At 44.0% G+C, this 20,734-nt stretch overlaps 1 protein-coding gene across 2 annotated transcripts in view; it reads right to left on the bottom strand.

Annotated features, from left to right (window-relative positions):
* Nucleotides 1-5,329: 5,329 nt before the first annotated feature.
* The window catches only part of rerg (RAS-like, estrogen-regulated, growth inhibitor), a 33,248-nt gene continuing 17,843 nt past the window's right edge, over nucleotides 5,330-20,734 (bottom strand). For both annotated transcript variants that reach the window (XM_048268022.1, XM_048268021.1), the window contains exons 3-5: nucleotides 13,908-13,964; nucleotides 9,758-9,831; nucleotides 5,330-7,178 (exon numbers count right to left, since the gene is read on the bottom strand). In XM_048268022.1, coding sequence (XP_048123979.1) covers nucleotides 6,768-7,178; nucleotides 9,758-9,831; nucleotides 13,908-13,964 — 542 coding nt within the window. In that variant the 3' untranslated portion in view covers nucleotides 5,330-6,767. The remainder of the gene's footprint in view (nucleotides 7,179-9,757; nucleotides 9,832-13,907; nucleotides 13,965-20,734) is intronic.

The following is a 20,734-nucleotide window of genomic DNA, read 5'->3' as shown; positions in this document are numbered from 1 at the left end:
AGTTGGTGAGTGAGTTAGGATTCTGAGTGAGTGAGTGGGTGGGTGATTGTGTGAATGAATGAGTAAGTGAGGGGGAGACAGATAAAGTGAGTGAAGAGAGAGAGAGAAAGAGGAAGGGAACTGAAAGACAGGAGGAGAGGAAACGGTTGAGTGTTCAATATCTTCAGACCTTCTTGTTTTCTTGGTCACCATAGTGAGAATGAGGGGAAAGAAAACACCGAGTCTCCTTTTGTGGAAAACAAGAAGGAAAAGGCCTTGGTCTCCATGGCAACTGCAATGCCTTGCTGAACACAGAGCCAAAGAGGAGATAGCGTAAAGGGAGATGAAGTAGGTGGATGGAAGTGTGTGTGTGTGTGTGTGTGTGTGTGTGTGTGTGTGTGTGTGTGTGTGTCTGAGAGAGAGAGAGAGAGAGAGAGAGAGACTGTGTGCTGTTTGATGACACTAATGAATAGTACACTAACTGTAAGGGCCACACAGGCAACATCTGACCTGGTTCCACAAACAGCAAAGTCATTCCTCTGGCAGGTTTTATCCATTAAATATCTGTGTGTAGGAGCTACAGTTCTCCTCCGTTATTGTAATGTATGTTTCGATAGCAGACATTCAGATGCCACAGAACATTAGACAAACATACTCCCTTCAGGTTTCGAGGAACAGCCTTGATGAATACCTTATCTTCCTGCACAGTTCATATGAAAACGAAAATATCAAAAAGAATACAGTTTAGGAGCGATACTGACAATGCAGTGAATTTAGCCTTGAGTTTCATGCCCTTCTCCCCCACACTGAAAGCATTTAAATCAAAAACAGATTTCAGTCAAAAGGAAAGTGGTGTAAAAGCTTTTATTGAATGAACGGAAATGATCACCTGCTATTGTAAGACCACTATTCGCTTCTGTTGAACCTCCTTGTCAATTTCCTCCCTTGTACATTGATGTTATCCTTTGTATTTTGTAATAGAAAGTTGTCATGTCAGGCTCAAGAATACTTGTTTGGCTTGAGTGCCAAAAATATATTTTACAAAGAAAATTAAAAAAAAAAAATACTATCAAAAAGAGATAGCATCGTAGCTTAGCAGTCACATTTGACTTGAGTCAGACTGAATATCCACCACAGAACTGCCCCTCTATAGATGTCCAGAGCTCCAGAGGCCTGGAGGCCCATTCCTTCCATTTGCTTACCCAAACATGATTCTGAAAGGTTCCAACATCATTATCCCCATGGTTGCTCCACTAAACAGGATGTATGGCCTTTCTGTTTGCACTATTAATACTGAGGCCACTTCAGCTTTCCCTCAGTTTCAGAAAGTCTCTCTAGGTTAACGCAACAGTACAAATAACGGCAACAGTGAAATATTGTGTGTTTGTCTCTGTACAATAGTATCAGTGTCCCATCTAGACAGTACATTTCAAGTATCTTCAGACCTACTCTGTGCACAAGAGGGTAAAATGAAATGCAATTGTTTCATAATGCACGATGAAAATAGCATAACACAGAAATAGCCATCTACAGTCAAAATCACAGGGTTTTTCAGTTCAGCGCATATGTGCAGTATGCTTGCACATCATGTTTGTGCATGTTAAAATGAACCAGCATGCGAGCATCAATATTCCACCCTCTTCACAGTGAGCCAAAGAAATACCGGCCTGCTCAAACTTATATTTCTGGCTTGTGACGCATAGCACACCTGCTGTGCTATTGTAGCGGGGAGGTTGTTTTGTTGGGAGTGAATAGCCCACTGACAAGAGTAACGCTCTCTGTTGAGAAGGGTGGGTGCCTGAGAGTGTGACAACGGGGGGAAAAATGGTCAATGTGTCAAATGCATTGTAAGATACTTGGTTGCCTCACAGGGTGGTGTTAGTCTCGTGCTTTGACAATGCAAACTGCAGTACAAAGTGCTGTACTGTATTTGCCATGATTTTTCATGAGACGAATGCAAGAAAAGAGGGGAGACACAGGAGGATGGAGGGCAGACCAAGAGAGCACATAAAAGACAGAGAAAATCCTTTAGGGCGAAGCACTGAGAAATTATATTAGGGACATGAAGTTGCTGTAACAGTTTTTCTCCAGCTACATTTTTATCACATTTCATGATAAAAGTGTTTGCAGTGGGTCGGAGCCAAGGAAAAGGATAGGCCCTGCTTCATAATAATTAACTGAGTGAGCAGAACATCCGTCAACATTAGCCACCACTGGTTAACCCCCCCGCCCCCCCACTCCATCAGAGTCCTCCCCTTGGTTCCAGGATGTGGCTCCCCATGGAGCACGTGAACCACCACTGAACAACAATATGAATAAATAAGCAATATAAAATAACAACAATGAACAAAATCTGGGAACAAGGCTGCGGGACCTGAGACAGGGAGAACACGCTGCGGGGAGCTCGGGGAGATGGAGGGGAAGATGCTCCCCTGGTGATTCAGTGCCTGGGGTGCAGCAGGGGGGCTACCTGTGTCTCGGGCGGCAGTGCATTAGTATGGATGAAATGCAGAACGCTGCAGGGGTTCCTAAGGCCACTGTGCACCAGTTATGACTTGCATGTGGATTTGGGGTTGTATATGTGATGTGCAGAATGTGTTGATATGTGTAATTCATGGACACATACAAAATCCATAACCACATAAATGATGCCTAAAGGATGGCATTCCTGAAAATCGTTATTCTTTTCTTAAAACATCATACGGTATGGTTGAGGGTGCACTGAAAGATACAGGAACTGAACATTGCATAAGGCCAGGTAGTGAATATCTTTGAGATTTAGTTTGTGGAGGTTGAGATTTTTAGCTTAGCCCTGTCTAGAGCTATGGTTCAAACTTGTGAAGGCAAGTCAAGCCCGTCCATTCCCTCCACTCTTCCAAATCAAACACAAGTCTGTAATATCAGAAGAACCAGGGTCATTTTACGTTCTTATGAAAAGATCCCCCAGTCTTACTGGACTGTAAGCACCAGGCTGAGAGTACAGCCTCCCACTCCCACCCTTTGGGCCAGTGGCTGTCTCTCTACTACCAACCTACCAAAAGTACCTGACAGAAGCCCTGGAATGTGTGCATGTTTTTCCAACAAAAACTCATTCATCTCCCAAATCTAATATAAAGGTCAGGAACTCCATGTTCTCAACCAGCGGTCCAATATCCTTCAGGATTACTGTGTCTCGCTGACTGAGCAAAGGGACCATTTCTCACACAGCACAGAAATAAAAACACACATCAGCTAAAGCCATTAAAAGGGCCTATTTAATGCTTATTCACGTCAGTGGAATGAGGTCCATATAGTGCCTATACATTTATATTTAACCCCCGCCATAATTCGGAGTTGATTTTTCCCAGCTGTGCACTACTGTTTGTGAGAGCGTAGATGCAGAGGGTGTGTGTGTTGGGGGCATTGAATGTTGTGGTAACCCTGCACCGGTTATATTCGGAGATGCACCACTAGCAATTATCCGCCCGGAGTCTTTCGGTGACGCCCTGCCACCAGTCCCTGAAATCTCTGCGCTGCCAACGCCGCTCGCCATGCCCCTAGCAACCCACTAACGCAGCTGAGCCCGTGGACTTCAGTCACAATACAAGAGCTTCAGCAGGTCACTTAAATCCCACCGCCACCCCCCCCACTCCTCTCTGTTGCAGGCAGCTTTGGACATTGCTGTCGGGAGAAAAAAAAGGCACCGAAGAGGAGGTGCAGAGCTGAAAAATCTTTAGCAGCTCTCCACAGGCTAAGCCGGCCAAGAGGTCCAGCTGCCAGGCCAGGGAGAAGAAAAAAAGGAAATGGCTCCAAAGTGGAAACCCACTTTAGCAGCACAAGTAGGCTACTTTGCCTAGGCTATATTCCCTTCCTTGCTCTTTCGCTTCTGAAACATGCCCTTCACTTTGATTGACTTTTCATGCAAATGTGACATTTTCAAGTCATCCACCGCAGGGGCAAAAACCTTATTTGAAAATACATGTCGCTCTGAGAGACAGGGATAAAAAAAGGGGGGAGAAATAATGGTGAGATCTAAAAATAAAGAGACCACGTCTGCCGTGACAGTGATCAGGCGGCATTGGATTTGAGGCAAGTGTGAAATGATTATTGCTGGGGGGTAATGAGGAGAGCATTCAACAGCTGGAGCTTTGTGGTGCGTCACGAGCAAGCGCCTGCTGCTCACTGCCCGCGCTGCTGACTATCGTATCAGCCCAGCTGCACACTGCGCAGCAGCATCTGTGTCCAATGCAGTCACCTTCACAGCCTGTTAAAGGCTGCCTGAGGATGGGGGTATGTCAGCCCGAGGCCTTGGCTTGATTGTGTGGATTTATGTATAATGTGTGTGAGTGAGCAGAGGCTGTCAGTTTAGTGTGTTTGTGTTTACACTTTCCATGTCAGCTGAGGTGCTGAATAAATGTGTGTGTGTGTGTGTGTGTGTGTGTGTGTGTGTGTGTGTGTGTGTGTGTGTGTGTATGTGTGTGTGCGTATGTGCGTATGTGTGTGTGCGTATGTGCGTATGTGTGTGTGCGTGCACGCGCGTGTGATAAAACCATCATTGTTAGAGGGATTTGTCTGGGAAAGGCATTTGGTGCCTCAACAGGAAATGACATCAGTGTGGCGTTACTTGTCCAGAGTCCTTGTGGTTTCAGAGTCCTTGTGGATGCAAGAATCTGTGGGTGAATGTTGCCATGGTAATAGTTGAAATAGCTTAGTGCCCATCACTCGGAGCAATGACCTTAGCATTAATAAAATATTTCTTTTGCAGGGATTACAAGGGATCTGTATTTCTCAAGCTGGCTAAGAAGATGAATAAAAATTATTGACGGTGCTTGTTTCAAAGGTTTAGATATTCTCAAATAACATCCTATTAATTATAATGGTCAAGGGGATAGCTAGATGAACTTCCCTTCCTGCACCTTTTCATAGGCATAATACTTGAACATAAGTTTAGAAAGCCATCGTGGAGGTGTTAGTAAACTGATTTAGATTGTAATTAACTTTAAATGTACATTAGAAATATGCATCTAGACCACCTTACCAAACCAATGCCAACACACCTTTTATGAACATATTTAATTTGTGTCTACAAACAATGGACAAAGATCTCTATGGCCTCAGAAACTGACTTGTTATTTGAGGGTATTAGATCCGCTCATAAGACTTATATGGAGATTCTCTGAGCTGGGGATGTTTCTTTGTGCACAGAAGGAGGACTCAAGGTGCTACAAAGAAAAAACAGATTTTGCTGCCTACATTCCCCTGTCTCTGAGCGAATGGCATTTGCTGATTTTGGTTATGATAAGTCAGTCGGATACCATTACTGCTCTCATTCGTGTTTAATTTTGTGAGAGGCAATAAAAAAGACTAGCGATTTCAGTTTTCCTCTTTTAATAATAACATTTATACATATATTTATACGATCTCTCATTACAATTGCACGGCAGGAAAAAAAGTTTAAGTGTCTCCCTTTCTCAAATCTCCATCTTAGATTTAGAGGACATAACGCAGTATAACTCAGAGATGAAACAGCGTTTGCATTAAATACAGGCATGTCTACAAACTTCTGACTCTGCCCTTATTGCACGGAGTCATAAGAAATATATCCGGACAAAAGAAAAAACAAAAACAAACCATTCACCATCAGATGTTAAGGCAGTATTGTACATATGCATTACGAAGACCCATCCACACAGGATGTTGCTGAGGAATGTGAAAGGATTGCTTGTAGAAATGTGAAAGCCCAGGAAGAAGAGATTCCCTCAGAAGGTAACAAGAGTGATGAGATAAAAGAATGCAAAATAACGAGCTAGAGAAACCACAATGTGTCCGATCTCCTGAGACTTTCTGCTTATTTCCTTTTTTTTTTTTGTCTGCTTCCTTGGAACCCTTGGAATAGATTATATCGCTGGCCAGGGAAGCCACAGAAGGACTCTAGTAGGCTTTAGTGCACGTCCTATGAACATGTGCATCTGAGGGGAGGGCGGGGGGGGGGGTCCAAAATGTTGATTGTTTGTTGTTAAAGCTATGGGGCAGGCCATGGTTGTGTGGGCAGTGTGATGGTTTATTTGACAACCAACCTCAGAGCTCAAGAGATTTCTCAAGAGTTCAGCTATGTTCAATGGGGTTGGAAAAAATGGAATAAGACATGCCGGCTGCATAGTGATCTTCAGCTACGATAACCAATGTTGATGTTTCAATGAATCCCTCAGAGGTGCTCCACAATGACTAAAAGTACACAAACAAGGGGTCCAGACCATATCAAAACATTTCCCCAAAACTCTGATGAAGCAACAGCTAGCAAGCATTTAAATGTTTTGTATCACATTCACTCGAGAACAGACCATGAGAATTGGATTATAGAGAGCTTATAGAGAACAGCATGAAAAGTCTGCTCCTTCACACTAACAAACGTGTGTGTTTGAAAGCCTTCCAGCCTTAAGGAGCTCCCCAGGCTCCTCAAGGCTGTTCAGTCATTAGCCTACTGACTCAAAAACTTCCAGTCTTCCAGAACCATTTGATATCGGCATAGGAAAACGAAATATGTGTTCCACTGCAATCTATGCAGCCAATGTATGTGTAGTGTACCTGGATGGTGTTCTATGATGAGATTACAAATTCATGATGGCATACTTCTCTCCAGCAAAAGGCTACCCAGCCCAGAGAAATATAAACATAATCTATAAAAAACAGCGTCCATTCAATCAAATTCAGTCATTCTTTTTCACATACTATTGTTATAGTGGCATATGGTCTTTTTTCATTTCATGCCTGGTTCATCTTTTGCCTTTGGCCGGACGCCGTGTTGGCCTCTAGCTGCTGATCTTGGTGAGCATCTTGTTGATGGCCTGCTTGACATGCGTGGTGGAGCTGCGACGGCGGGCCTTGCCCTGGACGGCACGCCGCCTCCGCACCTCGCGGCACAGCTCGTAGAAGGCCTCAGCCACGCAGCCACCCTCGTCGGCGCACGCCGAGCACTCGTAGAAGGCGCACGCCATCTCAGCAGCCAGGCGCTCCCCTTCCTCGGTGCCCACCTGTCGCGCGTGCTCCAGGTCGGCCTTGTTGCCCACCAGCACCAGTGGAACGTTCTTGGGCTTCTTCACCTCCTCCAGGAGGCCCCGCAGCGGCGCCACGTCTTCAAAGCTGCCGCGGTCGGTGATGTCGTAGACGATGATGAAGCCGTCACCCCAACGCATGTGGCCCTCTTTCTGCAACATGTCCTCCTAAAGAACCATTAGAATAATTAAACCTCCTAAAGAAGAACTAGAACAATTAAAACTCTCTGTTTGGCTGCCGGCATCACAGCGGATTTCGGTTGGCTGTGTTTGGCAAACGCTTGAGAATATGGCTTCAAAAATCAAGACATATTTATAAGGCTCAGTCTGAACAGTATTAAAAGACACTACTAGTAAGTTTTAATTCCATTAATTCCAAACACGTCAACAGTTACAAGCCAAAATGCATTTTTGCTACTTGCAGCGACCCCTAGAGGTCAAAGGTCACCAAATCCTCCTATGTCCATGTTTCATTTTTTGATTGTTTGATTATGATACATGAAAGGGTTGCTGAGATATAAGCTCACTTCCTGTTTGCCGGCGTTGCCGCCAATTTCGATTGGCTGTTACGAGCAAACAGTTTTAGATATGGCTACAAAAAAACGCGATGTAGATGTGGCCTGTGACATTGTTTTAGTGTGATGGAATCCAATATGGTGGCTGGATTGATTATGTTGACGTCACAAGTTGCCATGTTTTGGACTTAAAATCTCCTAGAGTATTAACAGACATCCCTAGTAAGTTTTAATTCCAAACACATCAACAGGTACAAGCCAAAAATGCTTTTTTGCTAATTGCAGCGCCCCCTAGAGGTCAAAAGTCACCAAATTTCTTGAACATCCTCCCAATGGGGTTGGAAGTCCATATACTAAGATTGGTTTTGATACATGAAAGGGTTGCTAAGATATGAGCTCACTTCCTGTTTGGCGGCTTCGCCGTCCATATTGATTGGCTGTGACGGGCAAACACCTTCAAAAATTAATATGCAATGAAGAAACTTTTGTGAGGCATGGTCTGAGGATAATGTGTGTCAAGTTTGGTGACGATCAGACATAATGTGTGACCTATGAAAATGTTATTTCATTTTCGTTAAAATCTAATACGGCGGAAAATACATCATGGCGGAAATTATGTCATAGGGTGCGTTGAACTCGGCTTGGTCCAAGAATTCCAACGATACCTCATTTTTGAAAATTAGGCCAACATGTCAAAAGTTTTGTGCATGATTGAACATCCAACTTTGGCCTGTTGGTGACGCTAGAGCGTCGAGGTGCCGATATGAAACTTGGTGAAATTAATCATGGAACTATCCCCAATCAGTGTGTCAAATTTCAAAACTTTTTACCAGACGGTTCTATGGGCTGCCATAGACTTCCATGGCGGAATAATAATAGGAAAATGTAGAAACACAATGGGGCTTCGGAACAATATGAAACCTCCTTAAAACAATTAGAACAATCAACCCTCCTAAAGAAGTCTGTCTCCATAAGTCTGTTCAAAAACAATTGGATGGAGCAGTGCCAGGTAGTGCTGAATTCAAAAACTAAACAAAACCAAAAGATTTCCTTGTACTATGTCTTGTATTGGGATAATCACAATAAAACCAAGAAATCCTTAAATTTAGTACATTTTAGCAAATTCCGTTAATTTAGTATTTTCTAAACCCAGCTGAACGTCTGCCAGATCCATATAACATTTCACCGATTCACAGAGGGGAGAAACAAAGGAGGCCTAATTTGGAGACTATTCACAAGTCCCAAACGTCCTGGACCAAGCAGTCAAGCAAAGGATAAGCCCCTTCTTTTGTCGGGTCCATTGGAGTTTCTTGGAGCTCAACTAAATTGCACTGAGAGCATCTGCAAGCTTATTCAGTTGCACTCTACTCTCCTGAGATCCAAAGGCCTCGGGTCTGAACAATGAAGCCAGCCAGGCAAGCTTTGACCTCACTGTCGCTGGCCGTCGTGGAGGCGCTGGGAGTAAAAATAACCGAGCTGAGGCTGACTGATGACTGGAGAAGACAGACATTTTTACGGCTCGCAGATAAGCAGAGTGTTTGAACTTCCGTAAAAGCCGCTTCAGCGTCAAAGGCATTGACCCTCTATAGGTCTCAGCACAGTATCCCCGCTCACCTCCCCTCACCTCTCTCTCTCTCTCTCAACACTTCATGGAAACCCGAGAGCCTTATGTTTTGACAGACATGTCTGGAAACACTCGATTCCTCACCAAAGCAGAGCGTCTGAAATAGCCCACGCTGTAATGAAAGGGGGATGACTTGGCTGGAGGTGTCACAAAGACCAGCAGCCCAATAAAAAAAATAAAGCAGACAACACACCCTCGAAAAGGAGGCACTGCAAAAGGAGTTTGTTGTGGTTCTCCACGCTTTAGTGAATTTGCCCTTAGCTGATCCTTGGCTGTGGTATTCAAGCAGGTCTTAATGTTTACCATTAGGTCTGAGGTAATGACTGATCCAAACTTGTATCTCATCTCCCAGTCATCGAGAGGGGTTTCATTTTATGCCTAAATATACAAATAGTGCTCATACATATTGTATGCCTGCTGAGGGAATGTATTTGAATAACCTCAGACCACGTTGAGAGACACCGCTGAGAGAAAAACAAAACGGATGGAAAACTGGGAGTGGAGGTATAGATTCTTTTAAAACACAGTCATTGTAATTACCAAGACTATATTCTCCTATACCTCTCCAAAGTCTCCAAAATACTTTCAACTTTTTTTTTTTCGTTTACCTGTCCTGCCGTGTCCAGAATCTCCATGGAGACAACCTCATCGTCGATATTTGCCTGGTGGCGGTAGGTTGACTCTGGGAAACAGGGAGCAGAAAAACAGAGGAAAGCAACAGGCCCATTAGCAGAGAATTAATGGGAAAAGCCTGAATGTTTGTGCGCCTAAGGTGTGAATGCCCACCTGGACCTTCAACTCGTGAATAGCCTCTCTACTTCAGGTGAATGAGCCTCTAGCTTGGGGAAGGCCACTGAGGATTCAGGCCCCTGGGGGATGGGGTGAGCTCAGAGGAGGGTAAGGTGAAAGGGCTCTGACCACCTCAGAGCGCAGGTGTGAATGATCGCTGTGACCCTGCATGGCTCGGCTTCTTTCCTACTCTGCCTCACGGCTCTGCTATTTACAGCAAACGCCCTGCCATAAACACACATCTGTGTAAACACCTAGTGAAATGAATGAGAATGTTGGTATGTGTGTGTCATAGGGGTATGTGTGTGGGAAGGGATTCACAATGTGACACTGGCATAGCTTCCTTTCATAGATGCCAGATGGTGACAAAACCAGCCTATTTTTGCCGTACTCATTGAATTAGTCAATTTGTCTAAGGATTCTGCAGCATTCCTGTAAGTCCTGTCATAGCTTCTCATTAACGCTAGTCTTTGGCACGGTGAAGGAGCTGCCGTTACTTTTAAAAGGACCTCCTTCATGCTGGAAACTGCCTGGTGTTCCAAGCACATCTCAGCTCCAACCTCTCCCTCGCATGCTGCCATTAATGGGTGTCTGGTGAAAGACTGTCCTCAAACCACAGAAACAGTTGTCAGCATTGACATATTTGAACACCTGCCGTTTTCAGCTTGAACCCCTGCTCTATCCTCTCCTGAACACTGCATCTTCTGAAATGGTATGTGCAAAGATTTGACATTTAAAAAAAAAGTGCTTACTGAGAAGGAGAGTGATTTAATGGGTCCGACTACAGTGCATACCTCCACATTTCTGGTATTTGCTGTCTGAAGACCTATAATTTTCTGGGCAGCCCATATTCCACGGGCTGCATTCTCTGAGACTCTCATGCAATTTTTGTTATTACATACCTGACCTGTCAGACCCCAAAGAAAGTTCACTCGTCACCTTCCATTCCAAACATCTATTGGCCCTCCACTCCCCCTTTCTCCTCTGATCACAAACTACCCTCTTTGCCTGTATTCTAAAGCCCACTTCATGAAAATCGTTTCCCCCTTCAGTAATAGTTCCAATCCTAATCATTTTCCTTGTTTCTATATAACAGATGTGTTGAGAGAGGCCTTCTCAGGTCTTCAATTAGACTGGGTTTTGAATGGACACGGGCTGCAAGGTTGTCTTTAGCGGGGCAGAATTACAAGGACAGAAGTAGCCTTTTACATCTGAGTCAGAGCCAGCATCTAGCTTTTGTTTTTAATGAGCTGCATTGAGTGCCATGTTCTCTCTTCTGTCTTAACAGCATGCGGCTTGGTGAGACTAGCTGTAGAATGTGAGCCCTAATAGGCAGACCATAATAAGTCAAACATTAGTGAGTCTGTGGGCCATTTTTACAGATTCCAAACCTGGTTACTATGGAGATAAGAGAATATGCAAATTAGTGTCTGCGTGCCTTAGGGATGGGGTCGGGCGGTGATGAATGTGACAATGCACCCTTCCTCCCATAAAACCAGAGGTTGACATTGACCATTAATGACAGGCGAAGGTCATGCCACCATTTCAAGTTTGTTTTGTGTCAAAGCCCCTGCTAATGGTTTCAAAAGGAAGGAAATTCAGCTTTGAGGCCACATTCACAGACTCTAGACTGTAAAGTATGTGAACACTCTTTGTAGTCTAGTTTAACACTTGTTGACATATAAATAGATCTTCTTCAGACTCTGTGTCTACACATACAAATACACAATAGGCCACTAGGGTTGTGGTTAAATTTGAGTTCAGTTGAACTAGGGGGAGCAGTTCCCCCAAATGTGGACAAGGGCACAAGATTAATAAAGTCATGTAGATACGGAATACAGCTATTACACACTAGATCATTAGTATATTCTGCAGTAGTTAATAATACAGCTGTTAATTAGTTGTTATACAATAGTTGTAGTATGTAATACATAGCAGTAAAGTACACTATTTTAGTGTGTTATTCAGTACAGTTTGTTATTATACAAGGTTATGACTATGTATATGCCACTAGGTTATCTCATAACTTCAATGCTGTCTGAAGTAGATCTTGGGGAGAAATTCTCAGCAACAAGTCTGGTAGCTGCCATAACAAGCAGTTTGACCCTCACACCAGTCCATGAGCTTTGGTCATCGAAACGTATTTGCTTTAATCATGCCGTCGCTCAATATAATTCTGCATTCCTGCCCCACACTCCTCTTATTTCGATCTAATTTACTCGTTCAAACAAAGGCCTGGGCAATTTCTGCCCTCATCCTCCACAGGCAAGCTGGCGGCCAAGTTATTAAATCACCTCAGCCTAGCTAGCACTCCGGGGGTCACGTGACGACGGTATTTATACCGCATCCTCCGAAAAACATGATTAAATTGCTTCCAGACCCACACAACACCAGCGGCGAATTGGCAGAGAGGAGTCCGTCCGGTGCCGTAACTCAATATTCCCGCCGGTGTCGGGGAGGCCCTGGTTACACGGAGCCGCCTCCGGCTCCGCCTGTGAGAATCCGTAAACTGTCACGCATCCATGCTCTGGCTGTCTGTAGGGAGGACTATTGTAGGGGAAGATTCATCCTTTGACAGAAAGTTAAAGAAAAACAGTCATTCTTGAAGAGAAACATCACCTTTCAAAGAGTGGGGGGGTTTATTAAGGGAAATCTTTTCTGGTTATTGGCCTACTAAATCTCTTCATCCCTTCTTATCCTATCCTCCGTGTTCATCTGCAAGAGATCTGACGTGATCAGCAAGAAATATGTACAAATTCTATGAATTAACTGGCCATTTTATTTGAATTCTGGCACAATTTTGCATGGTATTTTAAGCTACAAGTCATCCCATTGCACTGTGACGTAAATCATCATGCAAGAAATATCATTTTAATATATGATTAAAGAGTACAATTCAAAGCATGCCGCTCTAAAACATGCCAAATGATTTAAGAAATTACTCAAACTCACAAATGCAATATGATTAGTCTATCAATCTCCTACACTCCCTTAATCTGCAGATCTGTGGAGTCCTTTGAAGATGTCTCAGTGCAAATTCCCACAGGATTAAGACTCGCATTCCACCCTGGACACACCTTTAATAGTCAAAACCACATCAAGCTGGTACTCTAGATTTGCCATGTGCTGGCTCTACTCATTAAACTTCAGGCATTCTGCCCCCATCTCTTAAAGGCTACAATTCTGACAAAGAAAAGAAGTCTAAAAGAAGAAGTCCAAAATTCTGGCAAAATGTTGTTTACACTTGACCTCAGGAGCAATCAAATTCCTTCTCTCCTTTCCATGCTCTTGAAGCAATGTGTTGATTGGCTAGAATGGTTTATGACTTGCTCTGAGCCACTGTGTTTGTTTCTGATCTACAGCGCCAGGACTGCGTTTGAACTCCAGAGTTTTTTGAACGCAGCCACTGAACAGGCAGCTGGTGGACCGTGTGAGGCAATTTGACAAACAGTGAATTTCATAGGAGTTGCGGCCTACACCGTTAATAAAATTGCACTCACACTCATCTGAGACCATAGAGGAGCCCTCAGGTTCATCTCATGTAGCAGAGGAAACATGGAGGGCTGTCACAACGAGGTAACGCGCTGGTGCGAGATGAGCGGGTCGGGCGAGAATAATGTTGCGTGCGGAGCGATGGCAGGTGGTCATTTATATCACCATGGATTGTTAACGCAGACCGACAAGAGCCATCTAGTCAGCCTGATAGGGTGCTAATGTTCCTCTGTCTAACCCTATGAGAGACTAGTGGAAGCAATATGTTGGTCAAGGGTTTGCGTTCTTGGCATGAGCGCTTGTTCGCTGTTGTTCAACAGGTTTGTACAGAGGGAATATTGTATATTTGTATAGAGGGAATACTGTAGGTGAGGGCTTCACTTTGTCTCGCCTGAGGGAAGAGACCATATAGAGTGTGTGAGTGTGCGTGTGTGTGCATATGTGTGTGTGTGTGTGTGTGTGAATGGTGTGGCTTACCAAGTGTAGGATCGTACTCCCAGATGAAGCGTTTCGTCAGGAACCTCACCACAAGTGCTGCAGAGAGAGTGAAAGAAAGAAAGAAAGAAAGAAAGAAAGAAAGAAAGAAAGGGCGAGAGACGAGTTTGAAAAAACAGTAACAGTTCCAAAAGCCTTGTGTGATAACATACAACTGTGTCAAATCAGTTGCCACAGTGAAGACATCCGAGGCACAAGAAAACATTATGTCTGCAATTTAGGCAGCAATTACGACCAAGAAAGCAGACTGCTGGGCTAGTTAAATAAGCATCTTAACACCCGAGACACCACTGAACACAAATATGACCTCATTCAACCAATAACTCTGCCCTCAAAAAAAACAATAGTGTTCACTTAGGTCAATACAATCAGGACCACAAAAAGCCATCATGGAGTTCATTACACATGGAAATGAATCGCCCTTGCGGCATGTAGATGACCCAATGGATCGCTCAGCTCAACCTAATGCAATTATCCGAAAGTCTCTCCAACTGTTATTACAACTGATTCTTAAGCGACTGCCAGAAACTTGTTATCTTGTGATTGATAAATCTGAAGGGCCTAGAGGCAACAAAGAGACCAACTAGTGAAAACAAAAGAAATGAGTTGGATAATGGAACAAGAATTCTCAGATGCGCAGTAGACGGAACTGGCCAGTGAACATGGTCGGCCATTGGTCCCAGAACAATAAACATCCTCCAGTGTGGGGCCTTATTGAAACACTGACCCACCACGTAAAAAAAAATCACATTTCCTGTGTCCCCCCTCATGGACCATGTTCAGCCACTGTGGTCAGCAAATATAACCCTGCAGACTGGCTGACTCAGTGCGATCTATGATTAATCCTATATATCACAGCCCAGATATGAGCTTTCAAATTCAGCTGTCAACAGTGCTCTATATTCAACAGTTCCATACAGTACCAACGATATTGCACTACCTTCTCACAGCCCTGCTTTTTGGCATCACCTTCGAGGCCACAAATTCAGCCGTGATGTTTAAGCACACCATTAAGGGTAGTGATGATGAATACATTCAAGCAGCTCTAACCTTTCCCCTGAGCCTTCACAGGATAATTCTCTGAGCTCTTTTCAGTTTCTTACAGACATAGGACTGTCACTGTGGAATTGCAGTCAGATGTCATTGCTTTTAAAAGGCCCAGATGATGTCAGTTTGGATATCTATGTCTCTAGCATGATACACTTCAAGTTGTGTTCCTGTTGCCTTCACCCCCCCAACATAAGTGCTCACTGATTTCATGTCCTCCTCGTTAGCATTTCAGCCTGTGTCCGGAATCCCAATGAGTTTCACTCTGGCTTGCTTGCTTGGCGTTCTTTTCCCATCATCCTCTGTTTCCTCACCCGGAGACTCGTTAAAGGCCCCTCAAAAGTCATGACCATGAGACTGTGCTCCACGACTCCATGACTGAAAGAAACAGTTCTGGCAGCCTGTCTCCATGCGCCTTATCGTTAACTAGCCCCCGCATTCCCCACTGCGCCACGATGCCGATTAATTATACACTCCGAACGCACCGGCGCATAATCCAATTACGAAAGGGGGGGCGCAGACAGCCTCGCGTGCTCCGAGCAGGGAAGTCTGACGCTGCCACTACCCCCTGGAACTTAACGAGTGATCAGTGCTGGGGAACACTTTTTTTTTCAAAGTTTACGTTTCTTTTTTTTTTTTCTATTTTCGCAATGTCTCCTGCTGACAGGGCAGCATTGCCCTCATTAGTAGACTAGGGTGCTCAAATACCCCCACCACCCAATTTTTTCGGGGAAAGGTCATTAATCAGGCTGCCAGGGATTTGTGCTTTCGAATTTTGGCCCTCTCGTGGCCCCGCTGTCCAAAAGTGGAGAGACTAATAGGATGTTGTGCGGTTGATGCTACCGTGCAGCCAGCCCGTGGCAGCGGTCCCGCTACCCTAACCTCACGCAAAGTGTCAGCCCGCATTTGTTACGTCTTAAGGTTTCATCTCACTGATGTACCGTAATCTCAACCACATGAGAGAGCGAAGCGGCTAAGTTCAACTTGAACTCGGAAATTTGCTTTCTCAAATTTATTGCAAGCACATGTCATAATGCACCTCGATCACTGCAAAAAAAAGGTCAGGGTATGAATTAATAACCTAATAAATAACCTCCATGGAGTCATTTGAAAAAGGAAAATATGTTACATCCTATTTACAAAGCTAAAATTACACAGGAATGCAAGGACACTAATCCTTTTCCCTGCCTTTTCTCTTGCTTCGCCGCTGCACTAACATTAATTCATTGCTTATGGACCGAAGCGGAGCGTTTCGTCGTGCGCTGGACTCTGGCGCGGTCATACATCTTCCTGTCCGGTGCTCCCAGGAGGCTGTCATGTGCCTGAGTGACTCCAAATGGGTCGGAGTGGCCCTGCCTGGGCCTCCAAGGAGATCTGTTTCCCCCTCCGTCAAACGAGACCTCACTGTAGCCAGCCGCCACCGAGAGGGGACAATTGGGCAAATTACTCTGCTCTTTTTTTTTCTTCTTTTATTTTTTTGCTCGAAGGCTGATGAAAAAGAATCAATCTCCGCTTTCTCTGCTTTTTTTTTCATAAAAAGCTCTGGACCAAAGTCAGGAGAAAGAAAGAGAGAGAGAGAGAGAGAAAGGCTAATCATGAGAGAAAGAGAGAGAAATCCATTTTGTATGACCAGCAGCCATTTGACACTTTGGCCTCAGTGTAAATAGCCTGAACAGATAATAGATTCTCATTTGTTGCTTGCATGCTTTGTTTAGTTTGTTTCCTTTGGCTTGGACTTTGCACGCCGGCCTTTTCTACTCCAATATTTTACTCCATATTGCACTCCAACAAAGTGTGACTCTCTCAGTCTACAACTGCCTGGAACGATTTCAGAACCTCCGATAATTTGCCACTTTTTTGCAATGCTGTAGGTAGGCAGAGACTTGTTTGACATGAGTCATCGCTCAAAGAGAGCCCATCTTTTTTGTTTTTTTTACACTTTGTGTGCCCCCCTTCCCCCCAAATCTCTTTTTTATCCTCCTCAGGTCGACACTGCTAGCTTTCATCACCTGAACTTACCTACAAAACAAGACCTCAAGGCTTGCAAGACTGACACATTGCCTCACCTGCAAAAGCAATCTGCCAGCGTCGAGAAGAAAAACAAAACTCCACGCCTGTCAAATTTCAGAGTTTACTGTCGTGTCTCTGCGTAAAAGCACCCCTTTCCTCGTCAGCACAGGAAGGAGCTAGACGTGGCGTTGACCCCTGGAGTAACAGGTCATTGGCACGTGCACAGCTGAGTGCTACGCTCGGCTATAGGGCTCCCCCTCGTTGGCTGTTTCCTGTCCTGTGCCCCTCTTTAATGAAAAGGGTAGTTATGTAAGTAGAGTTGCAATAACCGAGGCTCTTGGAATAACTCCTGAAGTCTCCCGAGAGAGAGAGAGTGGACTGGTCAAAAACACTCTCTCCGACTCCGTGTCTATGTTGATGTTGAAGCCAGGGTTGGCCATTTTAAAAAGAAAACTGTCAATGTTGGTTGATCGGTTGGTCAGCTTTACACATTGTACATGGTTTAACCTTTCTGAAGAGGTCAGAACCCAAAGTTAGATGCTACCATGAATATATTGTGTATCATAAATCATACAAAATGATGAATTCTGTAAAATTATTTTGAAAGGGGTTTTATCAGTAGGGGCTCAAGGGGCAAGAGGGCTGTGCTATTTGATTAGGAATGAAAGAGTGTTCCATAATTTGGTTGAATATATTCTTGATGTTGCATAAGTTCAGGTGAAGACCACTGATTTGTGAGCCTGTGATGCATCATTACTATAAATAATTCTGCCCAATGGCATCACACTGCCTATTGAAAATGGATGCCTCTAATTGAGCGTCACTGTGCTATCCGCAAGAACAGATCCACCAGCAAGTCTGAGTTGGTTAAATCGATATGATTTTATCTTGCTCTAAAGCCACAAGGATTAATAAACGATTTCTCGTCTTTTTTACACCCGGAGCCTCTGTGAAAATATTGAGCTTTACCCCATGAACGGATCTGGCGACTGCAGAGCGGTCATTACTCCCAAGTCCGACTTTGAGGTAATTACGCTGAAAGAAATCTAAAGTCTGATAGCAAACAAAGTCCAGCCAATTAGGACCTTGATCTGGAGCATTGCCGTGGTGCTTATTGAATGGCTTTTATCGATTGCACAACAGTAGTGAAACTGACGTGGTCCTTCAGTTTCCGAGAAGACTTCCATAGGGTAAACACCTCAGAGTTATGGTTCCTCTTTATGGTGTGTGTGTGAGAGAGAGTGAGAGAGAGAGAGAGAGAGAGAGAGAGAAACAGAGAGAGAGAGAGAACAGTCTTTTTTCTCTGAATGATACAATCATTGAAGATTTATGACCAGCCACAGAAGGGGGGCTTTCAGTGGAGTTGTCACACTGTTGTTAACATGAATTATATTTTGTGATCCTCTCCAAATGAGGGTAAATCATTGACTTTAGGGTGGTTCTGGACAGCATTCCATTCAATGGGAATCCCATCTCTCTCTCTCTCTCTCTCCCTCCCTCTCTCGCTCTCTCTCTCACTCCCCTTTCTACTGAATCTCTAACTGACTGATGAAATGCCTCAGCCTTGTTTGAAGTTGTTAATGGAAATACACCAGACCTGAGCCTTCCCATTTACAAACCACATCAAACAGGCACTCCCCAAAGGAAAAGTCATTTCAGCCATCTCCACACATTCATTTTCTTGTGATTGTATATAAGCAAAAGAGATACCCAAAATACAGTTATATTTTCAGCAAATAGTCTTCCATGGCACTATAAAGTGTAATTAAGTGTGTATTTGAAAAGAAAAATAGCTACAGTATTTGTCTGCATCACTTGATGTATAATGTATTATTTACCACATAGCCCCTGACATTTAGGAAGTTATTCATTATAACTCATCTAACTTAGCCTTATAACTTATAGAGTAGTTGTGTAGAAACATACTTATACGTTGTGAAAACAAAGCATATACTCAAATACTCAATGTTTTTTTTTTCATGTGAAAACATCCTCCTGCTTTGATTTGAGTGCAGACAGGGACTAGCCTGCTGTAATTATGTCATAAAATTGTGCCAGGTAGTCATGACCATATTAAGTATAAGTATATATACTCTTTTGATCCTGTGAGGGAAATTTGGTCTCTGCATTTATCCCAATCCGTGAATTAGTGCACACTCAGCACACAGTGAACACACAGTGAGGTGAAGCACTCAGTAATCCCGGCGCAGTGAGCTGCCTACAACAACAGCGGCGCTCGGGGAGCAGTGAGGGGTTAGGTGCCTTGCTCAAGGGCAAAAAAATGCAAAAAAAAAAATGGCAGTGAGGGGGTTCGGTGATTAGGCTTGCTCAAGGGCACTTCAGCCGTGCCTACTGGTCGGGGTTCGAACCAGCAACCCTCCGGTTACAAGTCCAAAGCGCTAACCAGTCGGCCACAGCTGCTGCAATTATTGATCATCCTTGCAACAACATAAAGTTCTCCAGCTTGATACAAGGACTGGCCTAGTCTAGTGCGTGTAGAGTTGATGGGAGTTGCTGGACTATGTGCTGTCAGGTGGCTGCCTTGTGACACGCCCCTATTACACTGCAGCTAATGGATTTCGGCATCGTCGGCAGTCCGTCAAACGGAACCAGATGAGGGTATTTACCGGGGTGATTAGTGTGTCTCTTTGTCTGTGTGTGTTTGTGTGTGTGTGTGTTTTTGTGTGTGTGTGTGTGTGTGTGTGTGTGTGTGTGTGTGTTTGTGTGTGAGTATGTGTATGTGTATAGCGTCTGCCACCCCTACACAGAGCCACGCAAATCAAATGAGACCTTAATACGGATGAGGCTGGAGCTAATGTAGTTTCTCTTTTCTGTCAGGCTCCTCTCTGGGCTTCTTATCAGCGATTGCCAGCTTTTAGAATACCAGACATTTTCTGTCTGGCTAATTACGACCCTCTAGTCGAGTAAACTAACACATATAACACTTTTTTTTCACTTTTTTTTGTTAAGTTTCTTTCTTTTCTTCCACATTTAACACTTTTGGTTAATTTGAAGAATGTAACATTAGCATGATGTTGAAAACATCAACAGAAAAAAATATCTAAAATATACTATTTAGAAGTAGCTGATGTTTATATGGTGATCCTCCATTCAAGGTTACCCTGTGATAACATCTATGAGAGAGGGGGACATAGATTGATAGCATAGCGTAGCCACAGCGCTAACAAGTGGCCCAAAACCCATGAGCTGCAGATGTTGTGGTTAAGAGTCGTAAACAACTCGACTTCAGAAGAAAATCCCAGCCACTTCCGCCAGAGACAGGGGTCAGCTGCCCTGTGTCATGCTCCCAGCATTCACTGAACGCTTTCCCAGAGTCCCTTTCACCAGCGGACACTCGCTGGGGCACATTCAATGTTTCCCCTAGTGACAGCTTTCTCCTTTGGACACACCATAAACACATAGCGTGGCAGTTCCCACCCAAAAGACATGGAGATATATATGATATACTCACTCCATTAAAAGGGGGAGTCTGGACAGACATTATAGTGACTTCAAAGCAGGCAGAGTCGCTGCCAAATAACCTTGAGAGAAATAATGTAGTAAGCTGATACCACAGTTGTCTAGTGAGACATTGTTGTCAAATAATTGTGATAGTTTGCAGAGCATCATTGTTCATTTTCTGCCCTGCATGATTCAGTGAATCCTGAAGAAAAAAAAAAGTTTATTTTTTATTATCAGCCTACCCTTTCATTTTCAGTACATTTCATCCTTTTATCCTCAGACATCAAAGA

This window comes from Alosa alosa, chromosome 17 (genome assembly GCF_017589495.1).
Source record: "Alosa alosa isolate M-15738 ecotype Scorff River chromosome 17, AALO_Geno_1.1, whole genome shotgun sequence".
Lineage (NCBI taxonomy): Eukaryota > Metazoa > Chordata > Actinopteri > Clupeiformes > Clupeidae > Alosa > Alosa alosa.
The sequence above is the reverse complement of the archived record's forward strand: the minus strand, read 5'-3'. Positions and strand labels throughout refer to the sequence as shown.